The 18,592-nt window shown below is 36.6% G+C and overlaps 1 protein-coding gene across 1 annotated transcript in view; it reads left to right on the forward strand.

Moving 5' to 3' along the window:
* ANK2 (ankyrin 2) overlaps positions 1–18,592 on the forward strand; it is a 320,058-nt gene that overhangs the window by 275,530 nt on the left and 25,936 nt on the right. Inside the window, exons 36-38 of the mRNA XM_081332775.1 lie at positions 5,929–6,051; positions 7,679–7,711; positions 10,557–10,578. Of these exons, the coding sequence (XP_081188901.1) occupies positions 5,929–6,051; positions 7,679–7,711; positions 10,557–10,578 (178 nt within the window). The remainder of the gene's footprint in view (positions 1–5,928; positions 6,052–7,678; positions 7,712–10,556; positions 10,579–18,592) is intronic.

The following is an 18,592-nucleotide window of genomic DNA, read 5'->3' on the forward strand; positions in this document are numbered from 1 at the left end:
GATGCTAACAAATAATGTCCTATATATAAAATTAGTTACCTGTTCTGAGTTTTGATTTCTTTAGGGTTCTGCAAAAGCTTCGGTACTTTCTACAAGACATAATAATGTAATGTTCTTATTTACACAGGCTTTGAGTGGAAAGAATAGTATGGTTTATTTTAAGAATGTTGTGTATATTTCTGCCCAGTTTATATTATTATAGATTTGTTGTCCCCTTTAGAAACTTGTTCTTTGAATTGGCAGTCTGTAGGCTGCATCTGAACTGGGCATGTGTTCCCCATTTCAAGCTATGTATCTGTCAGGTTCTCTTCTTCAGTCTCAGAATGATACCCTGTTCCTCTTGAACAATTAACTTTTCTTTCATCTATTTGTTTTGCAGTTTGATCCACAGTCATTATCCCTTTATGACCAACTTAGTGTGTTTTGTTACTATTGGTCATTTATTATAGTCAGTCCACATTCAATCAGCTTCCCTACATTCTGTAACATGTAATAATAATAATAATAAATAATAAACCTTTATTGTCAAAGTACAACATGTGTACATTGAGATTAGCTGAGCCTCCCCCTGTGCTCTCTCCCCCCAACACACAGTGACAACAAACCCTCCATCCCACCACACTATGTGAACCAACTACACCACACACCGGCCTCCCAAGTCAATTCTGCATAAGATTATGTCCCATTTAAAAGCCTAACAGCCCACGGATAAAAGCTATTTTTCAGCCTGTTGGTACGGCTGGCTATATTCTTATATCTCCTACCGGATGGTAGGAGAGTAAAGAGATACCGTCCAGGGTGTGAGTCATCCCTGAGAATCTTCCTCACTCTTCCAAGGCAACGAGCCCTGGCGATGTCATCCAGTGGTGTCAGGGAACAGCCCACAATGTCTTGTGCTGTGCTCACTACCCTCTGCAATACTTTCCTATCCGCGGCTGTCAGACCAGCATACCAAACCACAATACCATACGAGAGGACGCTCTCTATGGTAGACCGGTAAAATGTCATATTTTTACCACACAGATTTCTTAAGAATCTTATTTCCAGTATGTTCAGCTTATTGTGGTTTTTGTGGCACAACCAATGCTCACTTTCATATAACAAAAGTAGGCTGAAACAATCCTTATACTCTTTGCTTCTTTTAATAAACATTCAACTGTTGCCACAGACTATATATTATTCATTATCGGCATTTGTAGAGTTTATAATTTTCTCTCCTGGTTAGCATTCTATCAACATATACAAAGCCGCTTACTTGTTTTAGTTTTTTGCCATGTATACATAACTTGCAATTATTCACTCCATTTTCCCATCATATTTAACTGCCTTAGTCTTTGATACTATAATTTTCACATCCATATTGCTCTGTATAGAATCATCGATTCACTAAGGTTCTCAGTCAACATTTGATTAATTTCCATTGTTTAACATATTGCTCTTACTCAAACATGTAAAATATTCCACACACATTTTGGCACTTTGTAATATGTTTATTTTGATTTTGTTCTAAGCAGTTTCAAATCCTCTTCCAATATACCCACTTTCTATTTATTCTATTAGGAAATTAATCTATCTTTTAACACTCTTTTTAATACAAGTTTTATTGATTTTTTAATATTTACATATAGATGTATTTGTGAAACAATATGGTGGTTGGTCAGTTAAAACAAAAAATAACCAGTTGTAAATAGTTCAGGTTACATCAACAGAGATGCCCTCTCTAATTCCCTTAGTGATTACATAGTCAAAATAAACAAGTTAGTATATTTCTAGTTATAGCCCAGTCGATCAATAAAATTCAAGATATATTTTCAGTAATACATATCAATATCCTGTTTTTAAATTTTATCTAATTGCAATAGGATATTCTAGAATAGCCTATAGTATATAGAAGAAAGCTTAATTAAGAATAGTTCTTTTGTCTTCAAAACTTATATTGATCATTACAAAACATTCCTGTGTTTTACCATTAAAGTTTAGTTTTCATCGTAAAATTCTAGATTATATACTGTAGTTCAAAAATAGCCACTGAATATTCTATAAATCATCTTAACCGTACATCAATTATTAACATACTATCTTTTGATATGTCATTCCAAATTCTATAATATGATTCGGAGTTATATTTCCTTTACAGATCTAAAAGCTAAATGTAAAATCAGTGATTTTTTTTTGAGATTCCCCTTGATCCATAGAAAGATATTTTTATAGTCTATCTTTAGGAATCCCAAAATAGAAACAAGTTCAGTTTTTTAAATCTAACTCTTGGCTCCTTTTGTGCCAATCATACTTCGCTCTTGGTGTCTCAAATTCTCAAATGTATCTTTCTTCCTATACCCCTTATTTGAATCCAGGGAGTATATCCAAATGTCAGTTTTGCAAGGAAGATGTCCCCTTTGTAACCATTGTATTTTTGCTTTGATAGTTCGGTTTTTGGTGGTTGATATAATATAGTTGTCATGAAATCAGTCAAGTCTTTTTGAACTTCCAATTCTATCTGGGTTAGGTAGAAAGTAGTAGCTGGTATTATGGTTGTCATTGGATTAATTAAATTCTCAATATAGTATATTTGGAGGCCTTTAGTGTCTTCACTCTTGATGTTGCTTTGTTCAGGTGCTGTTGTTTTTTGGCTTGTAAGTTTTGTAGTTGCCATTAAAGTTTGGACTTTAAGGTTTTATGTAGGTTGCTTTTGTTTTTCTTTAAAATCTCTTATTTTGATGTTAGTTTCCACTTCTTCTATTTGGTTTTGGGTTATCTTTTCCTCATTTAAATTCAGAGTTTGATTTGGTGGCTTTAAGTTGTCAGATTTTTCTTGCAGTTTGGCTTTAATTTGCTCTGTCATTGCCAAGATCGTGTCCAGTATCAGTTTATAATCAAGTGGCGGGATGTATTCATCCATTTCGTTGTTGTTTGCAGTTAAATCTTCCATGGAGGCTGTTTTAATAATAGTCAATGATTTTCCACCTCCTGAAGAGTTGTAATCAGTGCCAGTTGTTCCCAGACTTATCTTCGACAGCTTTGTTATTCAGTCAGCTCTCACAACAAAAAAAGGAAATTTACTTGCTGTACCAGGTTATGCCACAAGATGTCATCAATAACATATAACATGCAATGTAAGGGTTTTTTTTCTTTTTCCAAATTAATATAGAACTTTTGTAAAAATTAATCCAATTTTTTTCTTTAATTCACAGTTTAGAGAGAAAATGGGATAGTGAATCCCCAGTAACAAAAAGAAGCTTTTTAGTAGATACAGATGAAATTGCTTAAATTCTTTGCTGAATTAATTGAATTTCTTTTGTAACTTTGAGGGTTTAAGATTTGTTCCCAAAATAGATATTCACCGTTTTCTCAAAACAAGGGGAAGGAGATTTTCAGGAAAGTCCCACAGGAAGATGATTAAGGAAAAAGGAAAGGTAAAAGCTCAGGTCCTCCAGATTGCTTCTTAGTGCTAGGTAGTACTTTTGGCTTTCGGCAGGGAGCGGCTTAGTGATCGGCCATCTTTATGGCTGGTCTCTTCTTTGGGCTAAAGGAGATGATCCCAGATTCCAGCAGAGGGCTGCCACCCTTCCGTGATCTCAGGGAAGTCCTCCTCTCGGTAATCGCCCCTCCAGGGCGATTTTTGATCCTTTTCAGGGTCCTCCAAAAAAGAAAGAAACGGATGGCAGGAAGCAGACTGTCCCTGCGCGTCCGGAAGCCCCATGTGCTCGAACCAGAAGCCAATCTTTTAACATTCTTTCATATGGACCACAGACTTTATCTTTCTGAATTCTTTTTACGTTCACTCATATTTCTTTCCTTTTCTAGCATATCCATTTTTCTCCAAGAGCCAATCTTGACATTCTGCCCCGCATTTAGAATCTTTTTTTTTACCCTTGTATCCTTTTCTAAAGTCTTTTTGAAACAAACAGAACTCTTTCTAAGCAGATACAGATAATACTCTTTTGTTCTTAGATATATGAATGGCCAAATCACTTTTGGGAGTCTCTTGACTTGTTCTTATTCAGCCATTAGTGGAACCTAGCAGAGTTCCCACCACATTCCTCTGAATTGCATTGATTGCTAGCACTGCACAATATTTTTCTAGATTTCATCCCTAGTTCTTTTATTATCACCATTCTTTGGACATACCATTGTCAACCCATATATTTGTATTCTCAAACTTACTTGTAGCAAGCTGGATAACACCAGTTTATCTTTTGATTCATAATTAAACCTACACCTCCACTTGGTTGTAAATATTTATTAACTCAATCTCAAATGTTGCATTATTTTATTTCCAAAGATCAGATGTACAAATTACCAAATAAAATAAGAAAAAATAAAACAGCAAATTTTGTCAGGTTGTCTTGGAAGTTAACTGTTGCCTCTTTTTAAAAGCTGCAACATTACCTTTGGCTACCATATAGGTAGTTTCATGATATTAGTCTGGAAATAAAAAGTGGGCATAAAAATCAGCCATTTTCCCAGGTGCAGTTAGTAAGAGATTGTCCTTTTCAAGATCCCTATAAAATTTACCAGAAAAAAAAGGATATGTGGCATCATACTGATCAAATTCCTTGTGATTGAAGAATGTTGGTATACCTATCATGTGAGAATGTGGATGGGAGGATTTGCCTGGCCCTGAAAAATACTTTCCTCAGGCTAAAGGAAGTTACGGTGTGCAAATACTTTATGGTTCTCAGAAGCCTATCTCTAGCATTTATCCTAAACTCTGACAGAGTTAACTGACTTTGGACATTATTTGATGTAGCTCAGTATTTTTAACACTAGCTTTTTGACTGGAGCATAGTCCAAAATTAATAAGGAATCTACAGCCTCACAGATATTCTTAATTTCTTTTCTATTGCTTTGGTCCATAAAGAGAAATAATCAGTAGCTAAAACTAGCAATAGCAACTCTAAGAAAAAGGAAGCCCAAATATTTCCAACATGTCACACATCGTCTCCCATGCTCTTTGTCCAATATTGGGCATCCCGAACTCAAGCCTGCTGGGGTATCCTGTAGTATGATCTTAAAACTTGGTTTCTAATTTGGGGGGGGATTTTTCTTCATATGTAGGTAAACCTGAGCTGCATAAAATATTTAGATGTTTCAGCTTTAAAAAGCTTTATCATGAGAAATATCAGTTCATATCATTTGGAGTAAACTTTATGTAGCCTGACTTGCTGAATATATTCATGATAGACTTTCGAGGGTCTGTTATCATGAAAAACTACTACTACATATTTAAAGCAGTATATCTGTTCAGTCCTGTTCTGGTAAATTATAGAAGTTTGCTGTTATAGGGTTTTGGCAAAAAAAACATGAGTTTGGATCTCTAGTAATCTGTGTCCAAACTGATTTTGATACAGTGATGTACAAGTGTTCTCATTACACTTTTAAGCTTAATAGGTGTACAAGAAATAACTGCAGGGTTATCTGTATACAGTAATATGGGGACTGTGACCTGCAGTCTTAGGCACATGAAAATTTGGGGAGCAACTCTACTTAATAAGATCAGACTACCTTCAACCAGATCTATAGCATTTAATTCTGCCTAGTCTCATTCATAGACATGCTTTTAACCCTCTTCATTCTAAGTCACAGTAAGTGACAAACTAAATGACAACACAGTAATGGTTGTCATCAGATGAGCATTCGACCACTCATCATGCCTTGATCAACTGAAGATTTTATCTTTAATTCTATCTGTGACATGCAATAATACTTGCTAAGAGTAAGGAAAGTACTGATTATTTCTGGCACATTTTTTGCTAGCATATTACAACTAAATCCCAGGTATATTCCTTGCAAGTTAGGATTTCTCCTTAAGATATTACTTTGGAAGCCAATACACTATTGCCCATATCCTGCCCTCAGAGAGAGATATGTGCCTTACTGACGTGCTCAGAGTTTTGGGTTTGAACTCATGCTATTTTTCTGCAATAGGTTCGGGATACAACACAAGAACCTTGTGGACGTCTATCATTTATGAAAGAGCCTAAATCTTCAAGAGGTCTGGTACATCAAGCTATCTGCAATCTGAATATCACATTACCAGTATACACAAAGGTATTGCCCAGTTAAAATATAACCTGCTCATATATTACACTTGTACACTGTAATTTAAAATGCACTAAACCTGTTCTGTAGTTTTGTAGTTTTCACAAATTCTTAATAGCATTATGTAAATATCTGTTATTTAATATCGCATATTTGGGATGTGTAAATTATGTAGCATTCTTTCCGTCAGAGGCTTTCTAGCTTCCTTGAGTGTTGAGAGTCAGGTGATGCACAGTTCTATATGGAAGCAATGGCTATTTAGGATGAGTCAACATTTATCAATACTGTATTTTCAGGCGTATAAGACGACTTTTTAACCCATGAAAATCATCTCAAAAGTTGGGGGGTCGTCTTATACGCCCAGTCGTCTTATACGCCGGAAAATAGGACATAAATCAATCAAGTTTTTGCAAAGCAACTTCAAGCCTCCTTAGTCCAGTCCCCCCTCCAACGTGACTCTCCCTTCCCACCCCCAAGAGCCTCTCAGCCCCTTCCCCTCCCCCTTGCAAATGCCAGACCCCAGGAGCTCTTGCATCTATTCCAAAGGGTGGGTGGAAGGAAAAGCCCCTTTCGGCTCTGGCTTGGCTGCAAGTCAGCGAGCCCGGGAAGGCACGCCCTTAACAGCCGGTGAGTGCGCGCATGCGCAGGACTGCCCTGCCAGCTCCCGCCCGATGCCGGATGGCTCCGCCGATGCTGCCTCGAGGGAAGAGCGTGAGGCGCCTGCCATGGCTCCCCGAGGACTCCTTAGGAGCCGGGGAGCGTGCGCGTGTGCAGGACTGCCCTGCCTGCTCCCGCCAGACGCCAGCCTGCCCTGCTTCCTCCACAGTGAGAGGGGAGGGCGTGCCTTCCCGGGCTCGCTGATTTTCCGGCGTATAAGACGAAAAATCTTGAAAATCATCTCAAAAGTTGGGGGGTCATCTTATATGCCCAGTCGTCTTATACGCCGGAAAATACGGTAATTGGTAACAGCCAACATTGTTTTCACTCACTCATATGATAATTAAGCCATTTTTGTGTGCATTTACATACATAGTGCACTCGATTAGCAGGGCAATGCTAAACATTTTTTTTTAAAAAAACTTTATAGCTTTCTTGCTCAGCCCCAAACTAATTGTTTTATTTTCCAGCATTGTCTTGGTCATAGATTACTCATATAGTTAGTTAAATGATTAGGAAAATTGCATGAGATACCACATGCACGTATTCTAACTTTCAATGTAATTCAAATATACTGTAGCAACATTACATTTGAAACTTCACTAGTGACATAAAAATAAATCTGCTAATGCTTACATTTTCTTGTTGTTATCTTTAAGAAGATATCTTTAAGAAACTTTTCTACACAGATTGAATTTTGGCATATTTGAGAAAGTGTTGTAAGTTTAATGCATAATAATCAAACAAAATCCTAACATAAAATAGCTTTTCTTCTTTGAACTTACTTGAATCTCCACTTTTCTTAACTGAACCAACTTTCCTATTCTCTTTTCTTTCCTTCTTAGGAGAAAGTGCAAAAATTGTATTCATTAAGTATTCTTACCAATTAAATGTGTCCAGAAATCATACTTTTCCTTTAATTGCATCCTATCTTTCCTTGCTCTGTTTTTCTTTTCTTGCATGACATATTGGATTAAAGGAATCAGAATCAGATCAAGAACAGGAAGAAGAGGTAACTTTGCTAATTGTGCTGTAAAATTGCTATGATAAGGATCCAAATTGGGAAAGAGCAGTTAGTTGAATGCCAAATGACTGCATGTCAAGTATGAATAACTTATTGCCTATTGGTCAGCATTGACGCCATCTCAAATTAATTTCATGTAAATATTGACCAGGTTTCATAAGCCCTTTGCAATCAATCCAGTTATAAACTCCCTGTAATCCATATTTATTCTATTACATTTTTTGTTTTGGAAAGAGGGGAGATTAAGTGAAAGAGAAAAATAACTCTGGAGTGTGAAAAATGAGATGAAAATATTTTCAAGAAATATTATATTTATAAGCAGTAAATGTTAATTGCTAATTTGAATCAATATATATTGCCAATGAACAAGACACATATACAATAGTAATTTATCTAAATATATAAAATGTACACCTGTAAATTAGCTAAGCTACTTAACAACAACAACAACAACAATAAAGTTGGAAGGGACCTTGGAGGTCATCTAGTCCAACCCCCTGCTTGGGCAGGAAACCCTAATAACATAGTGTATATAACAACTTAGTCCATCCACTGATTCTGAAGTGAAAGCTACATATTTATCAATGATGTCCTCAAAGGATAATGAAAATTCAACGTACAACTGATTTAACTTTTTTTGTTTACAACCTTGTAGTTGAGATGAGTTTGTTCTTTTAGCAATTTTATCCAGAAATAAATGTCAAGCAAGCAGACAGTAATTAGAAAGAAAGGATGACTTTTCTCAATTTCTTAAAATCTTTTATAATTTCTAAAAATAAGTCCAATTGTGTAGTTTTTCAGTTAACTGGAGTTATTCTATTGTAATTTGTCTCCATTTTAATTTCCCTTGAAACAGTGCAAAATGATGTAAATTGCAGTAAGCAAAAACTGTTCCCTATTGAGATATTTTGATGAAATAGTTTTCTTCATAAGGCTGTTCTAGAAACATGCAGACAATGGATAATTATTAAAAGCAGAAATGTAAAAAAATAAAAAATGCATGGGCAAAATTGTAATGGGAAATGATTCTCTGTAAATATAAAATCATGAGTTAAATAACACTTAACATCTTCAGCTGCTGACCAATAAAGAACATATAAATAAATTGGTATTTAAATAAAAATAGAACATTCAAAAATAATTATTAAATTAAAAACTAGAGAAGTGAATAGGGGATCAGCCATATTGGACTTAATTCTTACTAAGAGTTATGAAATGCTAGAAAGAGTCGAAGCTACAAAAAAGTTGGGGGGGTTTGATCATGCAATATTGGAATTTAGCTTTACATAAGCACAAGCAATAGAGCAAAGTCAAACTAGAGTCTTGGACTTTGAGATAGATAGATAGATAGATAGATAGATAGATAGATAGATAGATAGATAGATAGATAGATAGATAGATAGATAGATAACCTTTATTGTCAGTTTATTACTGTGGGCACAACGGCACAATCAAAAATGAAATTTAGTTACCCACTCTCAAAGTGAAACACATACATGACAAACACCTAACCATACTATATACAACATATGCATAAACCCACACCCCTACATATACATAACAAATAAATATTAAATACTGTCCATCTTGAATATATAATGGAAGGAGGAAGCTTGAGAGTTCACAAGGTTAATGCTGTATGGAATGAAACTATGGCTGAATCTGGATGTTCTGTTATGGATACCACGAAGCCTCCTCCCAGAAGAACTAATTTCAATAAACTTAGAGAGACAGCTTGAGAAGGATTCCATGGATGAGAATTCTCAAGGTGAAAACAACCCAAGAAGCTTGGGAAACTTTGAAAAGTGAGATTATAAAAGCCAAATGCACAGGTATTATACTATACCTGGTATATGGTACCTGGCTCAGTAGTAGTAATTGTTAGAGGGGTCTTGGAGTCCTAGTGGACAGTCACTTAAATATGAGCCAGCAGTGTGCTGCAACAGCAGTGTGCTGCAACTGCCAAAAAAGCCAACACAGTTCTAGGCTGCATTAACAGAGGGATAGAATCAAGATCACGTGAAATGTTGATACTGTTTTATAATGCCTTGGTAAGAGCACCTTTGGAATACTACATCCAGTTTTGGTCGCCATGATATAAAAAAGATGTTGAGACTCTAGAAAAAGTACAGAGAAGAGCAACAAAGATGATTAGAGGACTGGAGGCTAAAACATATAAAGAACATTGCTGGAATTGGATATGTCTAGTTTAATAAAAAGGAGTAGAGATGACATAGCAGTGTTCCAATATCTCAGAGGTTGCCACAAAGAAGGGGGAGTCAAGCTATTCTCCAAAGTGCCTAAAGGCAGGACAAGAAGCAACGGATGGAAAAATATAAATATAAATGCTTTGAATTTTAAAAGACGACCTTTGGACTATTTATAGCTTTATCATATGTTCCCACTTTTGCTACTAACTTCTCAAAATACTTTCCAAGTGCAGGTTAAAAATAACCCACTTTCCATTTCTGTATTATTTACCATCTCTCCCTGTCCAATTCAATGGCTAGTGCCCTCACTTTTTAACATCCAGTATAAATGCAGTGAATTAACTATTAGCATTATGTATATAAATGGAATTCATGGTCACTAATAACTTAAAAGCATGGTTAATTCCACCACTCTAAGTAACTAACTTAACTGTAGTCCTAAGAATATCTATCAAGAAGAAAATGAATTCAGTTTGGTTTTTCTTTAAATGAGAATATTTAGAATTGAACTGTTACTATCATGTGCATTTATAAAATTAAAGATCATAATCTAGGCATAGTTCAGGATAATAGTTTCCATTGTAACATTATGTTTCTATAACCCATTCTTTGTTCTTTTTCAGACTGACATGACATCAGAAAAACGTAAGACTTTAATAAAACTATTATGGTGTGCATGAATTATCTAATAAAGCATGAAAGGGATTGCAAATTTTAATTGCCACTGGTGATCATATTAACTTTATAAATATAAATTTATAATACTCTAACTATAATCTGTAGATGACACCTGTTATTTGTTATTAATAATTTAAAATTAAAATATTTAGTTCATTTAAGTATTCTTGGCTTTTTTAATTACCTGGTAACCCTGCTATTGCTGTTAGCCCTCTATAATACCTTCCCCCTCTTATTTTAACTACATGACCTGAATTCATTTCACTTCATAAACTACAGTATCACTTTTAAAAATTAAAATATTCAAACTATCAAAACTCACCATGAAATTACTCACATGAAATGTCTAGGTGCTAGTATAAAAGTGATACTGTTGAAAGTAACAAAAGTTCTTTAAACCATCTATCTATGTCTTAATACTCTGGTGAAGTATTTCTGTGAGGTTTTTTTATGCCTTAGAATTTTGTTTGCTGGAAATGAATTATTTTTGCTACAAATGAGGATAGATGTCAAATGGTCTTGGCAACTTCCTGTACAAATCTATGCGATTTTCTTGGAAACATGTTTGGAAGTGGTTTGCCATTGCCTTCTTCCTAGGGTTGAGGGAGAATGACTAGCCTAAAGACACCCAACTGGTTTTATGTTTAAGTCAGGACTAGAATTTAGTCTCCTGGTTTCTAGTCTGGTGCCTTTAATCTCTATACCAAACTGGCTCTCTACTTCATGCTACAAATGGCTATTTGAAACAAACATTCTTGTGCTATAGTGCCAGATATATGTTGTATATCCTGTGATAGCTGCTGCAAAGTATACACAGAATGAAGTCACATTACAGAAATAGGTAATTGAGACTAGTAATCCAACAACCCTATCTAACTCAATCAGTGTAATACAGTAGTATGTGGGAGCAATCTTGGGAGTCAAGGCAAAGAGAGTAATTTAGGGAACAATCAGATAAAAGGCAGCTGAGCCTTCAGCAGAAATGTGGGTGGGATTAACAGGGGTGTCAAACTGCCGGCTCGTGGGCCAGATGTGTCATCCGGAAGCCACGCCCACCTCATTGCCGGCAATGGCAAAACTGTCCCGATACATTGTGCAATGTCACGTGACGTCGTGAGTTTGACATGTCTGAATTAAAGGCTCAAAAGAATCCCTCCCCAGTTCTCTTGGACTTAAAGGGAGAGAAATATACATATAAAATTTGTTAAGATAACTTTACAGTAAAGTAACTCACTAACTCACTCAAATCTTATTTGACAATTGTAGTAGCTAAATCAAACCTTGTTTTTTGGGGAATACTGAGTCCCTACCTACTTTATTCAGGAAGTGCCTGATAAACCATGGCCTCTTGCACTAGCAGAAAACTAGTAAGCTTTCATCAATAGCAATTATAATGAACTCTCCAATGCCACAGAAGATGCATGGCCACCCAGAAAGGAGAGAAAGAGGAACAAGTTGAGTATATACAAATAGCATTAGGCACATCACTAATATCCAGAGCTCACAGCCACACCTGGCTGATCATAGAAAAAGACAGACTGACAAACTAAATTACAAATAGCTACAGCATAAAGCCCTTAATGTCTCTAAAAGGAGCCTTACTGCAAAACTTTTTATTTTTATTCTTGTCATATCCAGTGGTTTTTCCAAATCAGATATGAAGTATACTGGAAAGTCAAACTTCACCACAGTATTTTCCACATGATTTAATTTCATTTTAATTTTTAATCTTTAAGTTTTATTGGGCTTATTTTAATGTAAGAATAGTTACCCTGCAATGTATGCAACAGCTTTGCTTTGCATGGAAATAACTTGGCTTACATATATATGTATATATGTATGTATGTATGTATCGTGTGTATGTTTGTGTCTGTCTATCTTTGTATGAATGTTTCTGGTTGCCATTCATTACATTTTCTCCCTGAACATTTGAATTCTCTATTCTGTGGTGGTGGCGTTTTAATTACCCCCTCCCCTTATTTTTCCATCTTATTTATTTATGAGGATGTTCCAAAGTAGGACCATGCCTCCTGAAATAAGTGTTGTGTCTGTGTCATTATTTGGATGTAAGATTCCCCTTAGATGAAATGCCGGTTTGCAGCTACCTCAGATATCAGTGTATTTCATTTATTGTAAAGTATTGTAGAATTAAATGTAAATATAGATATTTTTACTTTTGATTATTGAATAATGTTTATATAATAACTAATTACGGTTCTGAAGTTTGCTACCACTGGCTTTCTCTTTGAGGACATCAATTTTCAACCAATTATAATCCTTCTTTTGTTCTATTTTTATTTGAGCATTGATCTGTAACATCTGAACAATCTTGAGATATCTATTTTTGTGTAAATTCCACACTTTCTTTTCCTTTCCTGAATTTGTTTTTATGGTGTCTTGGTTTATAAAAGCTTTGGTGTTTGTGTGTATGGATGTGTTGGACTGCAAAAACTAAGCAAGTTATTTCCTGCTTACTTTCCTTTTCAGTTTTCCCTATTAGCTTTGCTTTGCTTTTTTTTTCCACCATCAGATTTGTGGACCCACCATTCCCAGATCATTTTGTTGATCCTCCTACTGCTGCAATCAAAAACAGTCATTTCAATCCTGATTACATTTGACAATCTCTATTTTTGATTTCCATTTATTTCCAATGTTTTCCCCTATTTCCATCAAAGATGATGACGAAACAGAATCTACAGAAACATCTATCCTGAAAAGCCATCTTGTCAATGATGTTCCTGTCCTAGCAAGTCCAGATTTGCTGTCTGAAGTCTCTGAGATGAAACAAGATTTGATAAAAATGACTGTAATTTTGACAACAGATTCTTCTGAAAAAACAGATTCTGTTAAAGTAAAAGACCTTACAAAAGCTGCTGATGAAGAGCCTGGAGAACCATTTGAAATTGTGGAAAGAGTTAAAGAAGACTTGGAAAAAGTGAATGAAATTCTAAGAAGTGGGAGCTGCCCCAAAGAAAAGCCAGGTTTGCAGAGATCTGCTTCTGAAAAAAAGTTGGTGGAAGAAGATTGGGTTCTTTTAAGTGATGAAGAAATTGAAGAGGCCAAGCAAAATGTTCCTTTGGAAGTTTGTGAGCCTATTTGTGTAGAAAATAGAATAGGCAAAGGAAAATCAAAGAAAGAAACAAAAGATATGACAGGAATGGTTGATTATCTCAGTGAGGATCTAAAAGTTTATGTGTCTTTGAATGAAATGCAACCGCAGACATTTCAAGAAGACATAGTAGAAGAAAGATTTGAAGCTGTTGTTGTAAGCAGAGGTTCTGAAGCAGACAAAAAAGACAAAAAGATGCAAGATCAATGCAAACCTACCCTGGAAGTTAAAAAACCTGTTAGAAAGAAATTAAAAGATAAATTAAATCTAAAGGTTGAAGAAACCCAAGGAAAGGATAAACCTTTAGGGCTAAACAAATTCAGTTCAGAGGAATCTTTAGATGAAGAGCAACTATTATCTACTGCAGAGCCTGTGAAAGATACTGCTGTGTCTCCAGTTATAGAAGAAACCCCTATTGGGTCAATTAAAGATAAAGTGAAAGCTCTTCAGAAGCGAGTAGAAGATGAACAGAAAGGCCGTTCAAAGTTGCCAGTTCGACTCCAAGGAAAAGAGGGATCCGAGAAGCCTGTTACAAAGCCATCGCAAACTAAAAAGATTATTTGTAAAACAAAACCTCCAGGTTCTCCCTCTTCCACAAAGACTTCAGCTTCTCCATCAGCCACAAAGATTCCACCTTCCCCAAAGACTTCTGCTGCTTCTTCCTCTCCTTCTAAACTGTCATCTTCTTCTACTAAGAAGCCAGCTGTTTCTCCTACCACAAAAAAGCCAGCTCTTTCTCCCACATCAAGGAAACCACCAGTTTCTCCCACAATTAAAAAGCCATCAGTTTCTCCTACAGCTAAAAAGCCTCCTGTTTCTCCTACATCTAAGAAGTCTTCTGTGTCACCATCTTCCAAAACAGAAAGAATTGAAGAGACTATGTCTGTTCGTGAACTAATGAAAGCTTTCCAGTCAGGTCAAGACCCATCAAAGCATAAAACTGGACTTTTTGAGCATAAGTCTATAAAGCAGAAACAACAGGATTCAGACAAAGTGACAACTAAAAAAGGAGCTACTCAAGCAGAAAGTGAAAAGAAGCTAGCATCAACCTCTAAAGACACACATAAAAAAGACAGTCCTAAAAGCAAAAAGAACCAGGAACCTCAGACAGAGGTAGGTTTGCAATCTAAAAAAATCACACAGAGTATACCTCATATAACTTTGAAGAAGGATTTAATCACAGAATCACAGAGTGACAGCAAAAAAGAACCTCCTGTCATTGTTGAAGAAAAATCCAAAGATGTAGCCCTGACATTTGATGAGCAAGGGGATACTGAGCTTCAGATTAGTCCAGACAGAAAGACATCAACTGATTTTTCTGATGTCATAAAAGAAGAGCTGGAAGACAATGATAAATACCAACAGTTGCGGCATATTTCAATTACAGAGGAAGGTGAGCTTCACTTTGATCAAGTTCTAACCAGTCCATTCAATATTACATTTCCATCAGAATATATGAAAGATGGGTTTTTGCCCACACTCTCCTTGCAAAGTGGTCCTTTGGATGGCAGCTCAGAAAGTCTTAAACACGAAGGCATAGCAGATTCTCCAATCGGTAGCCTGCTTGATGGAACTCCCCAGAACAGTTCTGAGGAAAGTTATAAGCATGAGGGCTTGGCAGAAACTCCAGAAACAAGCCCCGAGAGCCTTTCATCAAAGAAAACAGAAGCTGCTGACCAGATGGAAGAAACTGTATTAGCCAGTGCAGTGCAGAGGACATCAGAAACACATTCACCAAGGGGGCTTTCTCCAACAGAAAAAGAGATTACTATTTGTGACAAAGACTTAAAAGATATGACAGAAACCACAGAATCCCATTCCCATCATATGTCAGAAGAACACTCCAAAGGCCAAGATTCTAGTTCAACTCTGATTGATAAAGATACTCTCCATGATAAGTCATCAGTGCTGCCAGATCAAAGACATTTAACTAAATTAGCAGAACAAAATGATTCTTTTATTGAAAAAGATGAGGATACATCCTTTGAGCCATATACCATTAGCAGAGGACTAGAGCTTTCATTTCCTAGCCATGAGGGAGAAGGTCTTAGTCCAGTTGCAGATGAATCCATAGCTATAAGTCATAAAGATTCATTGGAAGCAAGCCCAGTGTTGGAAGATAATTCTTCACGTAAAACACCTGATTCACTTGAACCTAGTCCAACCAAAGAATCTCCCTGTCGTGATTCTCTGGAAAGTAGTCCTGTAGAACAGAAATCAAAGGCTGGCTTCCTTCCATGTCCTGGTCCAATTCAGGCTACCCCTGCTAAAGCTGAAAACTTCCCAGAACTAGCCCCTGTACGGTCTAGACTCTTACGTGATCCTGATGGAAGCGCCGAAGATGACAGTTTAGAACAAACATCTCTTTTGGAGAGCTCAGGAAAAAGTCCTCTTTCACCTGAGACTCCTAGCTCTGAAGAAATTAGTTATGAAATCACACCCAAAATCACTGAATCACAGATTCTTGCAAATATACCCAAGTCCGCAGTAATTCCTGAGGTTAATGAAGAGCCAGAAGATGATTCAGAAGATGAACCAAAGAGAAGATTCACTCCAGAAGAGGAGATGTTTAAAATGGTGGCCAAAATTAAGATGTTTGACGAAATGGAAGAGGAAGCAAAACAGAAGAGGGACTATAGAAAGGATTTCAAACAAGATGGTATTATTTCAGTTTCTGATTTTGAAGATGCTTCTGAAACTGAAAGGTTGCCTTCAACAACTCTAGAAGATAATACTTTATCTACAGTAGTGACTTCTGGAGTTGTATCTAGAAAGAGCTCTTCGTCCTCAGAAAGTGAGCCAGAATTAACAAAGCTGAAAAAAGAAGCTGATTCTGGGCTGTTAATGGAACCTACAATGAGACTGCAACCTTCTTCATCTCATCTTTCCAATATGGATTCCAGTTCTAGTCCTGAAGAGACAGGATTTAAGCCTATTGAGTCTAAGCAGCAAGCATTCAGTACTGAGGAGGATAACACAGAATCTGATAAACCAACTGAGGAAACCAAAATGTCATGTGATACTTCACTTGCTTCTGATGCCAGCATCATAGCGCAGGCTAGCGAATCAAAGTGCTATAGTACAGATGAGAGTGACACAGTTAGTCCTAATGGCCGTTTGATGCCACCTGAGGAATCTTTCTACCATTCTGCTGATGATGATGCTCAAAAAATATCTGAGTTATATGAAACTTCAGTGGCATCATACCAACAGGATGATTCTTTAAAAGATAGTGTAGCATCTGAAGGAGTGCTACCAAATGACGTAATTACTATGGGAGGAACTTCACAGGGCTCCTGTATACCTGGGACTTCTCATTGCTGTGTTTCACCAAATAATGTATTGGCTACTAATGTTTCACCTGACCACTCCCCTTTGGCTGGAACAGATCACAGGTTAGAGATGACAGACAGGGCTTTTTCTAGCATAGAGCATGCCATAAAATACTCATCTCCAACAACCCCCCAAAATATGTATGAAAGTGATGTAGAAGAATTTGGCAAAAGTAGTGCTTTGCCTATAACAAGCCCTTACGAAAATGTCCCTTCACAACATTTTTTTACTGATGAAATTAGTCCAGAAATTGATTTAAAAACAAGAATAGATCAGTTATCTGAGGAAGAACATTCTGATAAAGAAAAAAATAAAATGGCTGAAGATACAAGAATGAATTCTCTTTATAGAACCCTATCTGAAGGTTCTGAAGTTCAGGTCCCAGAAAGTGTCTGTATGGAGACAGAATCCAAGCAAATGGACAATTTTCAGAAAAGACCAGCTTCAGAATCTTCAGCATCAGCCTCTACATCACTAGATGAAACTGCTCTACAAGGTATCAGGGATGAAGCTGAAAAAATAATTAGCCAAGTTATTATAACTAGGACAGATGTGGATTCTGACAAGTGGAGTCAAATTCGTGAAGATGATGATGCTTTTGAGGCTAGGGTGAAGGAGGAAGAACAAAAAATATTTGGCTTAATGGTAGACAGGAGATCACAGGGCACCACACCTGATACAACACCAGCCAGAACACCTACTGAAGATGGGACTCCTTCCAATGAACAAAATCCCTTTCTTTTCCAGGAAGGAAAATTATTTGAAATGACAAGAAGTGGTGCCATTGATATGACTAAAAGGAATTATTCTGATGAAAGCTTAGACTTTTTCCAGATGGGAGAGACATCTCAGGAAGAAGTGTCATTATCTGAAGAAATAAGAGAAGCCGAAGGGCTAGAATGCTCCCCTGAGGAACAATCTTTGATTTCCATTGCATCTTCTGAATTTAATAAAACAGAAACAGCTATGGAAAGTTCCCTTATATCTGTATCAGAGGATGAGGCCACTGCTTTATATAGTACAAAAGAAGATATTAAATCTAGAATTCCTATTAAAATGGGTATTTCAGCCTCTTCAAAATCACCAAAGAAAGAAACAACAGCTTCTGATCATGACCTCCCCTCTAGTGATACATTTGCTAGCTCCCAGATGCCTTGTCCTAGCTATCCTGAGCAGACAGTGATTGATGTACACTTAAATTTTTCCACAATCACTAGGTCTGTTTGTGCTGAAAAAGAAGATGATTCCCCGGATTCCTCCCCAGAGGAGCAGAAATCTGTGATTGAAATCCCCACAGCTGCCATGGAGACTGTGCCTTCTACTGAAAGCAAATCCAAAATCCCCATTAGGAATACTCCAGCTACATTTCTATCATCAGATAAGTCAGAAGCTGAGAGCCTTCCTTCAGTTGACTTCATAGACAACTTGGAAGAACCACAGGATGATGCTTCCAAACCAAAATCTAAAATTCCAGTTAAGGCCATTTTTCAGAGAGGTGAACAAGAATCATCAGAGACAGAAACACCTGCCTGGCAGTCA

The sequence above is a fragment of the Vipera berus genome (assembly GCF_964194415.1).
Source record: "Vipera berus genome assembly, chromosome: 7".
Taxonomy (NCBI): domain Eukaryota; kingdom Metazoa; phylum Chordata; class Lepidosauria; order Squamata; family Viperidae; genus Vipera; species Vipera berus.